Genomic DNA, 19605 nt, shown 5'->3' with positions numbered 1-19605 from the left:
CACGGTTTCCTGTCTGTTTAACTTGCTAGCAGAACATCTCAGCTAGCTGGTTCCCCCTGGACCTATTGCGACCTTAATGACGTTGCCTCACACCATCCAGCAAGCCCACTCTGGGCATTGATCACATGCCTTGAGCACTTTATTGACTTGCATGGCTTTCTGAGGAAGAGAAGAATTAGAAATGTGCCTCTTACTCCTAAAATCTTGTTTTGTGTTTGCCCACCACTCTCAGTGGGGAGCTGACTTCTTGAAGGAAACTCTTCCTTCTCCAATATAAGAGGAGAAGAAGTCATGTGTTGCCCCTCTGGGGAATTCTGGGTATGATGTCTTTGAATTGTGAAGTCATTCTCCAGAACAGTTGCTTTCCAGCTGTGCATTTTTATTTTGAGAGATACAAACCAGAATTTGCTTTCTGGTCTAAATGCACAAGGAAAAAATAGGTGTGGAAATATGGTTGAGTAAAGTTGTTAGAAGTGGAAGAAAATTATGGATTAAAGTCACTCATCTTATCCCTGGAAAAGAAATCAGTTATGTGAGAGTCTGACTCAGAGCTGAAGGAGTCTTTGGATGTGAATAAATTTTGGCTCTCAAGCCTACTGTGAATCCCTCAATATGGCCCATGTCTGGCCAAGGAAATAATAAAGATGGTATATGCAGGAGGGCATTTTGACTCAGTCAAGTGAAGCTTAGTATTTGCAGTGTCTTAAGCAAAGAAACTCACTATTGTGGATTTTTTTTTTCCCCTAACCCACGAAGTGAACAGTGATGTACTAAGACCAGATGTGGTTGCTGGTTGTGAAATAGTGTACCCTAGAACCTTGTTCTGACATGAATCACTGTAGAATGGAATCCAGTGTGGACACAGACCGTCTTTAGTTCATCCACTGGATGTGAGTGGTCTATAAAGCAGCTGGATCCCTAAGGTTAGCATTAGGGACTGGTGATTTGTCTACAGTCTCATGTCTCCTGCAGTGGCCTGCTTGTCCCATAAACTCCACACCTACAGGTGATAGCAAAAAGGTCTACTGAGACTCTTCCTGCTGCTTTGTAAGAGACCCAGTGTCTCAGCAGGGAAAAAAAAACCTCAGGGCACTGGCTGACCACTGTGAAATTGTCCCTCCCACACTAACCCCCAGAGGCTATATTTACCACCATTTGGACATCTGACCTTTTTGCCTTTGGGAACTCTTTTCTGATCCCAGTCACTCAAGCATGTTGCAAATTATGTAAAATATCAATTTTACCATCAATAACTATGCCTATTTTTTAAAATTAATGTTAGCTTTTAAAGCAATAATTCCTATTTGCTTTTCTACTTCTCATTAGGAGATACAATTCGTTCCAATATCAAGAATAATTGATCTGAAATTTTGTCATTAGAATATCTTCCCTTCCTTCCAATTTTCAGGCCCCATCCTATTCAAAATACTTTTGTTTCTCATACTAAGCTGGAGAAGTTGCTCCCAGCCTTGGCTGTGCACTGAAACACTCGAGGAGCTTTAAAAACTACACATTAACTGGGTCTTACTCCTGCAGTATCTGACCTAATTGGTCTGGGACCTGCTAACAGGAATTTTATTTTTAATTCCCCAAGATATTCCAGTATACATCTAACACCGGAAACCCTGGGCTCAAGGCAGTTCATTCCACCAAACCCTTTATATTTTTCTTCTTGCTCCCCATGTAACCTGGAAAGGGATGGTAACGATTAGAGAATGGCAGCCAGTGCAGGAAGGAGCTGAGTGAGAGTCACCTTTTAAGGTGAGAGGAGGAGACAATTAAACAAAACACCCATGCTAGCCATCCCCAGGGGTAATGGGATGCTGTGACACAGGACAATTGTGTTTTCAACAATTTACAAGCACTCAGTTGAGAACAAGGCCAAGGACCTCATTGGCAATAGGCATCTGAAGTTTTCAGAGCAGGTGACTGAAAAGTTGGGTGGCGGAGTTTGGTGCCACCACCTTGGCAGTAGCACAGTGGGTATGGGAGAGGCGGTGTACATGGTTTTAGGAGGTGAAGATACTCAGTGGGAAGGAGCTGCAGGGCACTGTGGTTCATGTAGAAAGCCAGAGAAGTGAGGATGCGATGTGGAGACCTGGTATTGACACTGGGGATAATTAGTGCTCTTTTCCGAAATGATCTAGTCTCCCCAGTGGGGGACATACTAAAATAACTTAAGAAAGGTATCTCTGTTTTCAGGTTTCCTGAGCACATGAGGGGCCCCTAGACAGACAGCAAGAAAAAAATTAAGTAATCAGGGCAGGTAGGGGACCTTAAAGAAACCCAAACTTAATAGAAGATTAACGCAAAGCAGAAAATGGGGATAAAAATTAAAAAAAAAAAAAAAAAAAAAAAAAAAAAAAAAAACCCTACTCCAAATAACATATATCAAGCTTGAGTTTCCATTCATGGAAGCAAATCCTGGCACCATGTGAGGCCCCCCCTAGTCTGCCTCCTAAAATCACAGCAACGGAAGCATCAAGGATCTGTTGTCCTTGGAACAGCATGAAGGATGAAAGGCTTGGTAGAAGGGACACAACCCAGCCAAGACAGAATCAGAGTTTTAACTTCCTGAAATGACCAGTTTCCTAAAACCTAAAAGGCAGATGTAAAATCAGACAGGTATGTTCAAAGATTCATTGCAGAGGAGAGGTTATCAGAAAGCTGGCTCAGTTATCTATCTGTTCAGGTGATAAAGACCCAGGGGTTTAGAGGTGATCTAAGGCCATTCTGAATTCAGGATGCTCTGGTTGAAAGAATCAAAACAAAATAGCAGAAAAAGTAAATCATCATTTGTCTTAAACTTTGCTCTTTGGAAGAGGATGCTTAATCCTGCTGGAGTCTTTGCTGCAGAGTAGTTCCAGCTGTTGTAGCCGGGTCTAACAAGATACATCATGGGAAATCTTGGAGGGCAAGAAGAGTTCCAGAGAGCAGATGACTTTATACATAGAAAAGGGACCTAGCATTTATTGGATGATACATACTGAGGAGGTAGATTTTAGAGTCTGATGAATTTTTCAGACTTTAGAATCCGATAAGTGTATCTTTTGAAAAACTAATTGAATGGTGGAATAAGACAGATGTCATTACCCTATGTACATGTATGATTACACAAATGGTATGACATCTACATTGTGTACAACCATAGAGACAAAATGAAGTACCCCATTTGTGTACAATAAATCAAAATGCAGTCTGTAAAAAATAAATAAATAAATAAATAATTAAATAAAAACTAATTGAAAGAGGGATGTTCAGCTTGAAAAAGAAATGATTTCCAGAGAGGGGTTAAAGGTCCAATAGGAGTATTAAGAGCTTTCAGCTCATAGAACAAGGAATCATTTTGTTCTCTCTTTTTCTCTCTCTCTTTATGTTTTTTAGAGAGCCATAGCATGAAGACTAAAAAGTACAAGTACAGAAAATATATGTTTTTTTTTTTTTTTTTTTTTTTTTAATATCCTAACGTTTAGCCTTTATCCCAATTGAGGATAAAGGGGTTGGGCCCCTCTACTGAAATATTTCAACCCAGTTTTTACCTTTATGTCTCAAGAAAATTCTAGAAGAAGTTGTGGTGCTTGGACTAGTCTACATGTAAGGCTGTTTTATTGAGGTGAAAGCCAAGAAGAAAATAATTCAAAGGAGACAGTGTCATAGGGAGAATACATGAGTTTTGAAATACCCACAACTGGAATAACACTATCATGTGGGGAGAAGGCTTCTTCCATCACTTAAGGAAAAAAATATTCTCAAAGTCTATCCAGAATGTTTAACAGTAGTGCCAATATGCTGGGAGTTAAATTAAATTCTGTATGCCCAGAGAGCTAACTGTCCTGTTGTTTAATTAAAATGATTTTTATTGTTTGCTTGCATTTGTTTGCCTTTTATTGAGATGATGAATGGGGAATCATATCTCATTCTACACTTCTCCACCAGTTAATTGACTAGAAAATTCTCACTGTCCATTTTTTTATTGCTTAGTACTGAATACAATTGTACCAGCACTTTGCAAATAATTCCACTAAAATTTTTCTTTGTGAGAGGGAAGCATCTCTGGCAGAGCATCAAGGAACTGGCAGAATACCAAGGAACTTACTCTATTTTTTGCTCAAACAGTACTTCTGAAACTTTAATGTGTAAACGAATCACCTAGGAACTTTTAGTTGTAGATTCTGATTTAGTAGAACTTTTAGTACAGGGCTGAGATTCTACCTTTCCCCTAGGTTCTCAGGTGATGGTGCCTCTGGTCCTGGGACCACACATTGAGTAACAAAATATTGAGAGATGCAGAAGATGGTAGTAAGATCTTTGAACTCCACACATAAACCATATGGATGTGGTGTCAGAGCTGGAGTTTCTTTTTTCTTTTTTTTTTTTTCCTGTGTGTATGTGTATATATAAGTGCATATACATGTATGTGTGTACATGGAAATAGACATTCACAGACACGTGTGTATACGTACACACTATAGTCCATATTCAGAATTCTTCAAAGCTGCGTGTCTGTTGTTGTCAGTTAAATTCAGAATCCAGTCAAGGGCCACACGATAAATGTAATTGTTTTGCCTCCTTAGTGTGCTGTTGACTTTGTACAGTCTAGGTCACTTATTTTATAGAGGCACTTTCTGGATTTGTCTGATGTTTCCTACTTAATTATATCATAACTAAGCATTTTTGTAAGGATTTTACTGGTGTTTTATTGTGGGTTTTCTTTTTTTATGTAATTCTACATAAAGCAGACATTACACGTGTATTCTGTCATATTATTACTAAGGAAACTGGCCATGCACACTTGGATGATAAAATCATTTATTTAAAAACCCAAGAAATTGATAACAATAAAAGTTAGGTAGTTACTCTTGGAGGGAGGGAGGCAGGGAGGTATCTGATTGGCTGAGGAACATGAAGGGACTTCTGAGGTGGCTGGCAGTCATGTTTTCTCACCTGAGCAGTGGTAACAAGTATTTATTTGCCTTATAACAACTTACTACTCTAGACACTCATTTTATGTGCTTTTCTGCATTTATTTCAGAATCTAAAACATTTTTTTACAAGAGAGAAATTAGAACAATAATTTATGGAGGTCATGTCTGGTCCCATACCTTGTCCCTGGGATTTCAGATGCCCTTAAGAGACGGGAAATCGGAAGAGGGAACTCCGTTCTGTTGTTTGTTTTTAAGCACCTGCTCTTTGTCAGGAACTTCAAATATATAATTGTACTTAGAATCCTCTTTCCAAGTATTAGTCTCCCTTTAGGGATAAGAAACAAAAAGTTAGAGTGATTCACTCAAGGGCGGCACAACTGGTCTGAATATCTGCAGAGCCTTTGTTTTTCCCATACCACCACACGTCTCCCTAGCAATGCATCTGCAGGACCATTTAATAACTGAAAATTTCCAACCACGTGTATCCCACATAGAGAGGCCAAACTTCGTGACAAATAAGGAGCCATTTGCCAATGTTGAGCCTTAATAAATAAATAGTTTTTGAAAGACAAATGTCAAATTCCTTTTTTTCCCCCCCTTTCTTTTTGGTCTCCAAAAGATAAATGTTAATATGTCATTAAAAAAAAAAAAAAAAAAAAAAAAAAAAAAACAGACAGAAAAACCTCAAGGGGAAATCCCATGGCATACTTTCCTCTGGTGTGACTGAAAAATAAACAAGTTGTCTTCTAACTTAAGCTCGTGTGTTCATCCATGCATGCATGCACGCACACAGGAGACAATGAAAACAGGTTGCTCCCAGACTCCTTTAAGTCCCTTATTATGCCTAAATCTGACACGAGTTTCTAAAAGATTCTATCTAACCTGTCTAATGATTCTAGATTCTAACCTTTCTAATGGTTCTAAATCAAAATCTCTTGGTAAGAAAATAAATGAGGCCGACACAACAAAAAAACCTCAGTGGATTAGTTAATAGGTCTTGATAAAAACCAAACCAACATGAGTGACTTTGAGAAGTCGCTCTTGCTTTAATATAGAGCTACTTGGGCAAATTTTCCACAGTTAAGGTGTTTGGAGCAAAAACTCACCAAGACATTAGATGATAGTTTTCTGCACACCTTGGTCCCTTGGTATTCTAATGAATGTCATGTGACATGCAGAGAGATTCTTGTGACATTGTCATTGGTGCCTTAATTATAAAGATGTTCACACACCAACATATTCTCCTAAAGTAACAGAATATATATGTAGCTGGTCAAGACCCAAAGAAGGAAACTGTGCTGAAGAGAGATATTCTGAAGGGGAGGAAGAATTTCCTGTCTCAAGTTATTATATTAATTATAACTTTAAAAGGACAGCATTCGTTTCTTTATTGAGCACCTACTAGGGGGAAGCCTTTACTTGGTAAGAATATTTACTTTGGTAAGAATTTTACTTTGGTAAGAATGTTGCCACAGCATCCAGAGCTCAATATCCTTCCCTGTAAAATGGGGTAACAGCCTAACTTATTGGGTTGCTAGGGAAATAATACAAGATGGTGTTTATAAGAAAAGTCACTCAGTTCCTGGTCCCATAAAGCACATTCTGTGCTACTTATCTTTATTATCATGAGAGGAATTTGAAGGAGGGGTTCCCAGTCCACTCCAGAGCTCCTCTCACATTTGACACCAGCTCTGGTGGATGGCACAGTTGCTCCTGTGGAACTCATACAGCAAACCTTTGGCAGTAGCGACTAACTTCCCAGAGAAACTGATGAATCTCAAAATCTGCTCTGAGGCAAGCCTGGCAGAGAGACCAGAGTCGAATACTTTCACTCTAAGGGCACTTGTCTTTTTATGTGTTTACCATGGAGTTCTTAAACTGCCATAGCCTCCAGAACCTTCCTGGAGTGATGTTTTTAAATGCACAAAATATAACACTTAGGATTTTAAAGAAAAAGAATTATAATGAAATACAGTGACCAAATATTTTTTAAATGAATTCAGATACTGTATTATATGTTTCTATAGCAGTGTTCAGCAGGATCTAGCCAGCAGCAGATCTGAAAATATTGAAAGGTCTGAGTGATACAGGTAAGCAATATGTCAAGACATCCTTAACAAACATACATGGCATAAAAATCTGTGGCTTCTATTGGTGACAAAATCATAGGTAAGCCTAATATTAGGAAATGTTAAATTTTAGTTAAAGGTTACAGAAAATTAGAGGTGTAATTTTTGCTCATTTAAATTCACAGAAGCACTGAATTCTATCCACAGTACCCAAGCTGAAAACATTTGATATTATAGTGTTGAACTTCACTTTTTTATGAACCTCAGGGAAATTCCACCCAGTGCTATATCTAATTTGATGTTCTATAACAAAAAAAAAAATTGCCCGGAAGTTTCCAGTAATTCAACAATTATGTCTTAAGCCCCACTATGTGATAGGCCCCTGGATGGTCTTTGAGAAAAAGAAAGATTTGGGGGTTCCTCCCCATAGAAGACTTTTTCTTCCCCAGCAGGGAAAAGATGCATCTTTGTATATGGTTCTTAGTTAAGAACCAAGGAAAATAGCCTACACGCCCAGAATATGCCCTTTTAGATGCCCTGTCCAAAGGTTGCCAGTATCACCAAAGCAGCTTTAAAAGCACTCAGTCCAGCCTCCAATTAAGAAAACCACTCTATATCAAGTTGAGAGGTTCCACAAAGTCATCCTTAATTGGCTCTCAACAGTGTGAAGTTTAGGGACATCCTGGCATGAAGTTAAGGGCCCTAGCCAATCAAACAGCCTGTTTCAGATGTCAGCTTTACTACTACCCAAGTTGATGATCTTTGGGAAATTACTTAGCCTCTCTGACCTTCATCTTCCCTATCTGTAAAACAGGGTTTATAATAATAGCACTTTCTACCTCACAGTGGCTTTCTTTGGATTAAATGTAAATATGGTATAAAAGAACACACAGCCAGAGTTTATGAGTTTCTCTGTAATTGGGGATTGGCCAGGGGAAATGCTTTGTCTTGGTCTCTAGGTGAAAGAAATGCCAATAGCTCTGTGCTTCTCTTGCAGCCCAAGGGTTAATACTGCAGGAGGGTGTGGGTGGGTTCTGTTTAGATAGAGCCACATCCCAGAGGCTTCCTTCCAGCCTAGTTTGCTATTGTTAGGGCATTTCACCACCTCTTTGAAGTTTCAAGATTGACAGATGTTCTTCAAGAATACTTCTTCCCACAGGTTTTTACATGTAGGTTTTCAAAAAGGAATCACAGGAAATTTGTGGGGAAAGTAAAAATTCGGTTTCTGACATTGAACTGGGGATTTCTAGAATCTTCTGCAGTCAGTACCACATAAACTTCAGGGGATTTCTGTTTTTGTATTTCACTTAGCCTGAAAAAAAATAGAACTGAATAAGGAAGATCCCTCTTGTATATGGCTAGGAATTAAAAAATAAAATAAAATTATAAAACAAATGAACAAGTTCACTTGTATGTTTTAATGAAATAGAGACACATCTAAGTAATTACGTAGTTAATACTTAATTTCTAATTGCATTTCCTAATATGTGAAAAAGAACATCACATTGGACCAAAGTCAAGCTTCCCAAAAAGCAAATATTTTAGGCTTTATAGGCCATCTATGATCTCTGTTGCAGGGACTTCGTGTTCACGTGTGTGTGTGTGTGTGTGTGTGTGTGTGTGTGTGTGTGTGTGACAACACTTTTAAAAATGAAAATAAAGAAATAAATCTTAAGTCATGAGGCTGTGTAAAAACTGGCCACGTGCTCTTGGGCTGTACTTTACCAAACTTTGCTAGAAAACCTAAGAAATGTGGGGAATACCATCACACATAAGTTCAACTCATACAACACATATTTGTTGAATATCATGAATTTGTTGAATATCATGCTGCACCAGGTTCATGGTATATCCTGGTGATCAGAATAGATATGGCCATTGCTCACATACAGCTTATTTTATCCTGAGAGAAAAAAAGTCAGATAATCAAACCAGTTTATGATCTAAGACATTTTATACAGCTAGGTAAATGGAGAATTGAAACACGTGGGTCCTTCAAGCAAACACAGGGATGGATGCTTTGGATAAGAGAGATGGAGTTTCAAGGAGTGAACATTGTAATCTGTGTTATGCTTGAATGTTATTTCACCTGTCTCTGTAATTTTGCTCTCCAAGTTCATGCTTTGTGGAACAACAGGGACAGTCCATACAAATCCACAGGAGTGTTTTTTTCCCCCCAAAGGGCCAATCACAAAATTGCAGACCTTTTCATTTAAATGCATTTCTGTATCTCTCCCCAAAACTGTGATTTTGTTTTTCCTCCTAGTTACTGAATTCTGAAATCTGAGGGTTACTTCTCCAGGTTTTAGTGGCATCAAGTGGATGCTAAGACCTTAGAATTAATCACCAATGAAAGTTGATATTCCTATTTAGACTTACCTGAAAAGCAGGGAGTGCATCATGATATACCTAAACATTCTAAATTGACATGTGCTGGCTCCATTTCTATTTCATTAAATGATGGTATCAAATACCACTTAAGCAGTGGGTTCCCCTCAAGAGGTTAAGGTTGTCTGCATTCCACCTGGACTATATTCTCAGCACTGGTTTTTTGTTTTGTTTTGTTTTGTTTTTGTCTTTTTATTTTTGTTTTGTTTGTTTGTTTTTTGCTTGGACACCTACAGAAAGTGAAAACTGTCAATTGAATAAATACAAATCTTTTCTCCGACATAAAGTCTGACTCCATACCACCTACCCAACTTTTTTCCTTTCTCTTCTACCCTGAGCAGGGCAATTCTAAAATTCCCCAGACAGATCATATATCCTTTTTCCTTAACATAACACTGTTTTTATCCATCCTGGATCTTTGCAATCTGTGAGTGGCCACCTCAAAGGCAGACTTTGCCACCATGCCTTCCATGATTCTCTGAACTTTTCCAACCTCCACCAGCACACAGATAGCAACACACATTTAGTTCACATCCCATAATACCATAAGTTGCTCATCATTTGTGTACCTGTGATTTAGTCAGCTTTCTTCGCTGCTGTAACTAAAAGATCTGACCAGAACAATTTTCAGGAAGAAAGGTTTATTTGAGAGCTCAAGGTTTCAGAGGTCTTAGTCCACAGAAGGCCAACTCAACTCCTTGGGGCTCAAGGTGAGATAAACCATCATGGCAGAAGAGTGTGGCAGAGGGAAACAGCTCACATGATGATCAGAAAGCAGAAAGACAGGTCTCCACTTGAAAAATAAAAATATATACCCCAATACCCACCTCCTCCATACCCTATCACTTCATTCACCACTCAGTTAATATATCAGATTTATTCACTGATTGGATTAGGACTCTCACAACCCAATCTTCTCTGAACCCTCTTGCATTATCTCACATGTGAGCTTTTGGAAAACATCTCACATCCACACCACAACAACCTGCCTTAACCCCTCTACTGGATACTCCTTGAGGGCAGTGTCAAACTCACAGTAAACACTTGGTAGTGTCTTCATCAATCACAGAGGCTTGTTTCTTTGTCCAAGAAAGAAAACTGGCAGCATTTCCACATTCATCTTCTCTTACTTTGTAGCAGTGTTTACATTGTTGCTGTTAATTCATTTTCCTCCAAACTGCATGTCCAAAGCTGGTGATATAGCATGGTGGTAGAGCCCTTGCATAGCCTGAGCGTGATTCTGGGTTTAATCTCTAGGACTGGAAAAAAAAAAAAAAAAAAAAATGCATGCACAGTAAAAACAGGAGTATGGGTGGACATAAAGTAATAGTCTTCCAAAGAGATTCTCCCCAGACACCTCTCTCCCCACCACTCAGAGGCCCAGAGCTGATTTTTCCAGGTAGATGAATGCTGAGCAGAGTAGAAATGTTGAAGCTTGGAAAAGAGCAAAGTCCATGGCAGAACTGTGGTTGACTCTTTGTTTTTACCAGATGCCTTATATGCAAACTTTTTTAAAGGCAGGATCTGCTGTCCTTCTGCTTCTATTCCCAATGCCTTTGGCAATACCTTGACCTTAGTTAGCATTCAGTAAATGTTTTGTCTTTATTCAACAATATTGAGAACCTGCTGTGTGCTAAGGGAGTTTATAGTAGTGAACAAGTCCCTGCTAATCTGGAGTTCTCTGTCTGCTGGGGTTGAAGAGAGAGGGAAAGATGGAGACAAAAAACAAAAAGTGAGGTCCTAGTTATTTGGTTTAAATTATGCTGAAATGTAACATACGAAAAAATACCGTGCTATGAGAATAGATAAAATGAGACATTTCATTAAGTTTTCTTAGCCTTTTCTTAGAGACATTTAGGCTGAAGTTTGGGAGAAGAGTAGGAGATATTTAATGGATAGCCGGAGGTAGAGAAGAATGACAAGTGCACTTCAGCATCATTGGAAAAAAAATTCCTAATGTAGCATCCAAAAACACTACAAAGATGCAGATGGGTAAAGACTAGAGACCCAGGCTCACTTCCTACTGAACTCAACTCCTCCTTCTTTTTGTTTCCACATCAGAATATACTACCAGCAGCCCTGACCTGCTGTTAGTCATATTCCAAGTGACAGGCGTCAGCCTCCTGCCACCGCTGGGAATCGCCATAGCCGTCATCATCACCTTCTACTGTTACCGCGTCCATCGGCAGCAGAAGCTGAGCCCATCCTGGGAAACCAGCAAGTCCGGGAAGCTCATCGAGTTCAGCGAGCACTGCGCCATCATTCTGGAGGATGACCGCTCCGATATCAGCTCCACGTGCGCCAACAACATCAACCACAACACGGAGCTGCTGCCCATCGAGCTGGACACCCTGGTGGGAAAAGGCCGCTTTGCCGAGGTCTACAAGGCCAAGTTGAAGCAGAACACATCAGAGCAGTTTGAGACTGTGGCAGTCAAGATCTTCCCCTATGAGGAGTATGCTTCTTGGAAAACAGAGAAGGACATCTTCTCCGACATCAACCTGAAGCATGAGAATATCCTCCAGTTCCTGACTGCGGAGGAGCGGAAGACAGAGTTAGGGAAACAGTACTGGCTGATCACCGCTTTCCATGCCAAGGGCAACCTGCAGGAGTACCTCACACGGCACGTCATCAGCTGGGAGGACCTGCGCAAGCTGGGCAGCTCCCTCGCCCGGGGCATTGCTCACCTTCACAGTGACCACACCCCCTGTGGGAGGCCCAAGATGCCTATCGTGCACAGGGACCTCAAGAGCTCCAATATACTGGTGAAGAACGACCTGACCTGCTGCCTGTGTGACTTTGGGCTCTCCCTGCGTCTGGATCCTACTCTGTCTGTAGATGACCTGGCTAACAGTGGGCAGGTAAGGAGAGCTGTTGCCAAGTCCCTCTTCCTTGTCCTCACTCCACCTCTTGATCAGTATCCCCTGCCCTTGTGTCATGCAGTTCTACACTCTAGATACTTATTTAGGGAGTTTAGCTTAAGTCAGCAATCTACCCTGGGCATCCTCCATTCTCCTTTGCTGATGGACAACCCTTCTCCTCCTGTCTTCAAATCCTTCCCAAGTCAGGGCAAACATTTTTCTCCAAGTCAATCTTCATTTCTGTTCCATCTGCAAATATTTTCCTTTGCTTGGAGCACTGTTAGCATTTAACTCTGTTTTTGACCTCAGTTTTAGTTGTACTTGGCCCCCTGTACTCTATACTCCTGGTATTTATATTGATTTCTAGATTCTAGAAGGCAGCCTCCCTGATGTCTAGATACATGTCCCCGTGGTCACCCAAGACATCCAGCACAGCACCTTGAAAGTGAAACTGACCTATAGGCTTTTGTTGAGTGAATGAACAATTCCATTTTTGAAGCACTCACAGATTCAAATGGAAATCTCTCTTGGTTAAGGAGCCAAAAAAGTGGAAGTGATTCAGAATTATCAGGGCATCCTTTGTGAATGGTGAGCTCCATGTGGTCAGTCACTGTAGCCCATCAAGAACAGCATTGCTTTCTCTGGACTGGTGGCAGGACCTGCTTCTGTGGCATGCGGTTCCTGCTCAGGCAGCCCTCCGTGTCCATGGCAGCACAGACAGTGTTGAGGTAAACATGCTGAAACATAAACTGATCAGTGGGTATGGTAATGAGTCATGCAAGGATTTGTTGAAGAGAAAAATTTCTTCTAATACACACCGATAAGAAGCATTCCTTGAAATGTAAATAGCAAATTACTGGACCTTCCCTAAATCCTTGTGACAGTAAGACAATTATTGTCATTAATCAGGCTGTGCCATACTGCAGTATCAAACATTTATATTTGAAAAGTTCTCCCTAGAAATATTTTTTCCTTTGTCCTACGGGCTCCACATTTGTATGTTCTCAGGTCATAGAGATTATCACAGGCCCCACATCAAAGTATAACTTACTTGACACACCCACAACAATTATAATTGTTATTATTATAATTATAATTATAATTATAATGGGATTCAGATTTGCTCATTTGCTGTGGAAATATTTTCATGCACTTTTAGTAAAGATTTATGAAATTATACTCCATCCTTGGCACAATGGAATGTGCCATGGGATAGGCAAAGATTAAAATCATCCTTAAGGCATCAAAACTGATGGCAATTATTTTCATCATGAACCATGGAGTTTCAAAAATGAAAAAATATTGAATTTACAAAAGCAAAAGTAAACATCTAAAATATCACAGATGCTGTCTCTCAGGTTATCTCTGTAGAGGTTAGGTTGTCATTGAATAATGCATTGGTATATATCACGGGCTAGCTAAGATCTCTGGGCTTTGGCACTTACTTATTTTGTTTATGGTCTTTAAAGGATTTTCAGTGAGAGAACATCATTTTTAAAAATAACCATACATGCCATATCTTTCTGTGCAGTTCTCTTTATCCTAAAACAGCATTGTGATTCTTTTAAAGATCATTTATGCACTTGAGGGACAAGCATCTCTCTACTGTGGAAATAATGATGCACCTGGAATTCACTGACAGGTCTCAATGTTTATTTTTGCTTTAGGTGGGAACTGCAAGATACATGGCCCCAGAAGTCCTAGAATCCAGAATGAATTTGGAGAATGTTGAGTCCTTCAAGCAGACTGATGTCTACTCCATGGCTCTGGTGCTCTGGGAAATGACGTCTCGTTGTAATGCAGTGGGAGGTATGTATGGACCACTGGCATGGGACTGTGGTGGACCTGACTTCAGAATGATGTTATGCTATTTGCTTCAAGCCTGGTCCCAGGGGTTCACCACAAAGTGGTTAGCTCCACAATAATAGCTACTTGAGATATCTACTAGCACACAATCATTCCAGAACCATTTGGAATCACACTAAACAAAGAGTTATGCTGAAAGCCATGTTTGGAACATAAAACTTTGCGTCTCCTTCAATAAGGTTTGTATAATTACTTTTCTCTTGATTCATCTCTCCACAAATATTTTAATATCTAGTAGGAGATGAGCACTAATATGTAGAAGAATTATTTGTCTTTATCAAATAGATGATATTATTTGGATTAGCATCTGGCTTTTGTTTCTTTTTATATTTAAAGTTTTCTCAATTACAAGGTCTGGAAAAAGGATTGGACTAAAAATTGACTTACAGAGACATGATTTTGTTGTTGTTTTGGGGGGTATTGAGGAAAGGCATCCTTTGACTGGCTAGGCTTCAAGAAGGATCAGGAAACTGCCTTTTCTCCTGCCTTTCTTACATAAGTCCCAGGTGGTCTGGCTGACTTTCTCTTTTTTGTCCCACAAGTTCAGCACTTCCTTTCCTTTTCTGAGCATTCTCTCATGGCTTTCCCAGATTCTTCACAAGTTACAATCTGAGTCCTCTCTGTTGTCAGTGACCATGACTGCTCTTGACCATGAGAATGTAGATAAGGATGGGCATTATTTGTGGTGTAGGGGCAAGGCCGTTGTTTCAGGAATATTGTCCTCTGATCATTCAGGAGGTGAGAATTGTAAGGAAAAAATGCAGCTCAGCTGGGGACCCGTGGCAGTTCCAGCCCTTCCAGCGGAACTGGCGCTCCCCACGCCTATCTCAGTTGCGGCTCAACAATAGCTCCCAGAAAAATCCACAGCGGACACAGGGCCTCACGCAAGAGACTTTATTATGCGGATGACTAGCATCAGCTCTGGGGTTGAAAAGGGAAAAGAGAAAGATGGCGTGGACGCTTCTCCCAGATGTTGGAATCTCCCAGGCTGGAAGGAACCAATAGCGGAGGAGAATACCAAGCTGACTGATGAACCAGTAGCTAACTAGCATGTTCAGACTGGCAAGCTAGGACACGTGAGAAGCAGGAAATGGCTATAGCGTAGGCTGGAAATTCCTATAAGGTAAGAAGCAGGTGGAGCACAGATTGACAAGTGTTTGGGAGGTGGGGAAAATTGCTGCACCTGAAAGGGCAGGGTATGGCTTTGTGTTACAAGAATGACACATGTCTGCATGGCTATACCCTTTGCTATTTCTTTTCTCAGTTATTTTCTTCAAGGTCTTGGCTATCACCTGAGAAATTTATGTACCCCAGTCTGGTCCTGGCTGGCTGCCAAATAAAGTCAAGTTAAATTTATTCTTTTTTTTTTTTTTTTGATAATGAAATTTAACTCAGGGGTGCTTAACCACTGAGCCACAGCTCCAGCCCTTTATAATTTTAAGACAGGGTCTCACTAAATTTCTTAGGGCGTGGCTAATTTATTGAGACTGGCCTTGAACTTGTGATTCTCCTGCCTTGTCCTCCTGAATCTCTGGGATTACAGATGTGCACCACCATACCTGGCTTTAATCTTATTTTTGGCTTTTTATTTTGTAATGATTTTAGACTCAGAGAATAGTTGAAAAAATAGCACAGAGAGTTCCCATCCTGTGAAGAAGGGAAAGTCATGAGAGAATGCTCAACTTCCCCTAATGTGAACATCTAACCTAAACCATAGTATACAGTTATCAAAAACAGGAAATTAACATTGGTACCTTGATGTTAATTAATTATAGACCTTACTTGAAATTCTAGGCTCTATGAATAATGTCCTTTGCTGGATAGGATCCAGTCTCGAATACACATTGCTATAACCTGGGAGCCTCTGTAGTGTCCTTTACTTCCAAGTTAATCTGGTTTTTATGACCTTGACTATTGCGAAAAGTTTAGACCAGTCACTTTATAGACTCTCTCTCACTTTGGGTTTCTCTGATGTTTTCTCATGATAAAATGGAGATATGAACTCTGGACAAGGACACTGCAGATATGATGTCGGGCCCTTCTCAGTGCATCATGTCAGGAGGCACAAGATCACCAGTGGCAGAAGTTAAACCTGACCCTTTGTGAAAGTTGTATCTGCCATGTTTCTGCCCTGTAAAGATACCATTATTTTATTTGTAATTAATTCATACCTCATGGGAAGATACTCTGACCTGTTTCTAAAGATACTAAACACCTCTTTAGTAAAGATACCTAAGATCTTTTCCTTTCATCATTTTATCTACTAACTTGAGGATCTGTCAATAATTCTTACCTTCAACGATTATTGCTGCAATGCTTGCCTAATGCAGATTTTCCATTTTTTTTATTTCTTCATTTATTAATAGGTACTCTACTTGAAGGAAGATCTGTCCCATCTTTCACCACCCCTTAGTATTTTTCATTAACTATGTGTTTATACCATCTTGGAATTACAAATATTAATTCCATTCTATGATTGTCCAATATTATCATTATTTATGCTATTGCTCAACTTGCCACCACTTTGGTGACAGGCCATCTATCTGACATTTTGTCCAGGCCAGAATTATCTGGCCCCTTTCCTGCCTCTGATTCTTCTTCCTTTTCAGAACATGTGGAAGGTAGGTCCAGGTCACTGCCTCCCTCTCTGCACCTTGCTGGGCCCCAGCATGGAGGCAGTATTTCCTACCTGGCTGACCCTGTTATTTTCTGGTTTCCTGCTGAGATTTCTTCCCCTGCGACACTTCCAAAAGTAACTTGGTTTTCCTTGTGCAGTGAAATTTGTTTAACCAAGTTTCAGCCACTAAGAATAATTTTCTGCCTGAAAGCTTTGACAGTTCCAAAATGAATCTTTAGGCCGATATGAGCTGTGTCAGAGACGATGCTGTTGTCTCTGTCAGAATAAATTTACCTAGACTGCAATATCTTCTCCTGTGCTTTCAAACCCGTGATTCTATAAACATGAGCTGGAGACGGGGCGACTCTCTTTCCCTCTGTCAGCGCAGAGAGCTTATTAAGGCCCTGCGTGAGCTCCCTGCCTTCATTGTTATCAATGACTAAAGCCCTTTCCTGTTGATATTTGCTGAGTGTGGAAGAATTTAGGCTAATGGGGAAGAACCAAGTTCTCCAACTTTTATGAGTTCTAAAAAGGGATGCAGTGTAAACACATTTTCCTAAGGAAGGAACAGGATCTGGTTTGTTCAGCTAGTCTCAAAAAACCTTTTATAACCTTTAAGGATAAGAACAGACAGCATTTAGGGAACCGGAAAGAGGCCATCCCGCTTCTCATTTTGTTTGATCTTAAGCCCACAGTCCTGTTTGTACCATCTCCGCCCCGGCTGCAAACACTAAGGTTATTTACCCATCCTCACTCTTGCCCTGACACGAAGCCATTACTTGATCAAGTGTGGATCTCACATAGCAGGCCCCTGCTCTGATGCTGGCCTCTTCTTCTGAAAGCCATAGTATTTTTGCTTTTTGTTTTTAATTATTTATTCACTTTTTGTTGTTGTTGGGTTTTTTTTGATACATCTTAAAAATCTTAAAGACAAATTTGTTTATTCTAGTCTTAATTTCAGAGACTTTTCTTTTGCATCCAAAGAATCTCTCAGAAAGCACGTGAAGCCAGAGCACCAAAGTCTTCTTCCTTCCAAGCCTGGGCTCTCCTCTCTCACCCTTGTAGAATCACAAGGGGAAGGGCAGTGCTTGGCCTCATGAAGTTCGTTATCTACTGGAAATGGACATAGATTTGTCTCCTTTTAAATATTCACATGTGCAGGTATCTCTTACCTTACTAACAGTGGATATTAGATTTTTATTTTTTACTTTTTTGCGGTGCTGGGGATTTGAACCCAGGGCCTTGTGCTTGTGAGGCAAGCACTCTACCAACTGAGCTATATCCCCAGCCCCTAGATATTAGATTTTAAGGTATAAAGTGCCAGGAAGAGGGAGAGATGAAGCTTCAGCTTCATTCCTATGACTTGAGAGACAGCATTTGCATCACAACTTTTCATCAGCAAGTCTCATTTCAATGAAGGAAAGGAATGTGCTTCTTTCGTATGATAAATATCCATCAACACTTTACTTCACTACAGAGATCAACTAATATTCAGTCCAGTTTATTCTGCATTGTGGACTCTGACTGAATGATGCAGGATACTAAGCATGAAAGGGCAGAAGATACCATAGAAGAAACTGAGATTCCCCTCTCCTGCCCTTTGGTGGTGACTCCATTCTATTCTTATGGTTGAGTCTGGCACTTCCTGACCCTTGCTTGCCTCTCTAGGCTCTTCGGCAGGAGCTGTTTGTATTCTGTGATCCTCATTATGGTTTGGTCTTACCTCTAGGCCTGGCTCATGTTATTTCCTGAGACTGGCACATTAAACGGACTTCTTTTTTTTTTTTTTGGTATTGAGGATTGAACCCAGAGACACTTAACCACTTCACCTCTCCAATCCTTTTTATTTTTTACATTTTTGAGACAAGGTCTTGCTAAGTTGCTTAGGGCCTTGCTAAGTTGCTGAGGCTGGCTTTGAACTTGCAATCTTCCTGCCTCAGCCTCCTATGCTGCTGGGATTACAGATGTACACCATCTCACTGGGCTTAAATGGACTTTTTAATAGGCTGGTGCTATTTAGTTGTGACAGTAGCTACGGGGGGGGGGGGGGGGGGGGGGGAGAAGCAGTAGAAACAAAGAATGGAATGCCCAGGCCAGATAGAAGGAGCCTGGTGCTCAAGCCAGGCAGTGAAGGTTAGGTCAGTTCTTGAAGGAACCGTGAGGGGGACTCAGGGGTGTCCTTTTGAGTTGCTCCCTCCTCAGCCAGCTTCTCCTCTGTGCAGGGCAGTAAAGGGTAAACATGAAAAAGACAACAGCACCCGGGAGAAGCCTGGCTCTTATCTGAGCAGAAAGTGTAAACAGATGATAACTGTGCCTTCTGATGCCAACTGCTATCGCCCTGTTTAGCAAGACATTCTGCCAGGGAGAGCAAAGGATGGATTGTCATAAGGGAAGAGAGTGGTCCAAAGAGAAAGGCTTCCGGTGGAGGTAGGTTTGGTCCAGATGCAGAAAAGCCACAGAGGAGTAACAGTTCCTGTGGCTTAAGCACTTGCTTCAGGTAACAGCTCACTTCATCTACCAGAAACACTTTGAGGCATGTCCTGTTACAAGCCTCATTTCACAGATGAGAAGATTGAGGTTTCAGGACGTGGAAGAATTGTAAAACCAGAACTGAAGCCCTGCTGTCTGACTTAGTAGCCTACAGACCCTAACCATCCTGGTGCAGAACCAGCCAGGCTGATGGAGAATATATCCAATAAATAGCTACAAGTACCATTACTTTTACTGATGGATAGTCAAAGCTACTCTGGCAACCCAGCCATTGACATGCAGCCTTTCTGGAAGTACCTAGCAAGACAGTCACACACTTGAGGATCACTCAGTAATGGCCTCACTTCTGAAAGTCTGTATCGATTGGTTTTTCCTGGCTCCTCTGGGCA

The 19605-nt window shown here is 40.6% G+C and overlaps 1 protein-coding gene across 2 annotated transcripts in view; it reads left to right on the top strand.

Annotated features, from left to right (window-relative positions):
* TGFBR2 (transforming growth factor beta receptor 2) overlaps nt 1-19605 on the top strand; it is an 84365-nt gene that overhangs the window by 52799 nt on the left and 11961 nt on the right. For both annotated transcript variants that reach the window (XM_079113989.1, XM_079113988.1), the window contains 2 exons: nt 11444-12243; nt 13911-14052. In XM_079113989.1, the coding sequence (XP_078970115.1) occupies nt 11444-12243; nt 13911-14052 (942 nt within the window). The remainder of the gene's footprint in view (nt 1-11443; nt 12244-13910; nt 14053-19605) is intronic.

Source organism: Sciurus vulgaris, assembly GCF_902686455.1.
Source record: "Sciurus vulgaris genome assembly, chromosome: 16".
NCBI lineage: Eukaryota > Metazoa > Chordata > Mammalia > Rodentia > Sciuridae > Sciurus > Sciurus vulgaris.
This window is presented reverse-complemented; position numbering and strand designations above follow the sequence as displayed.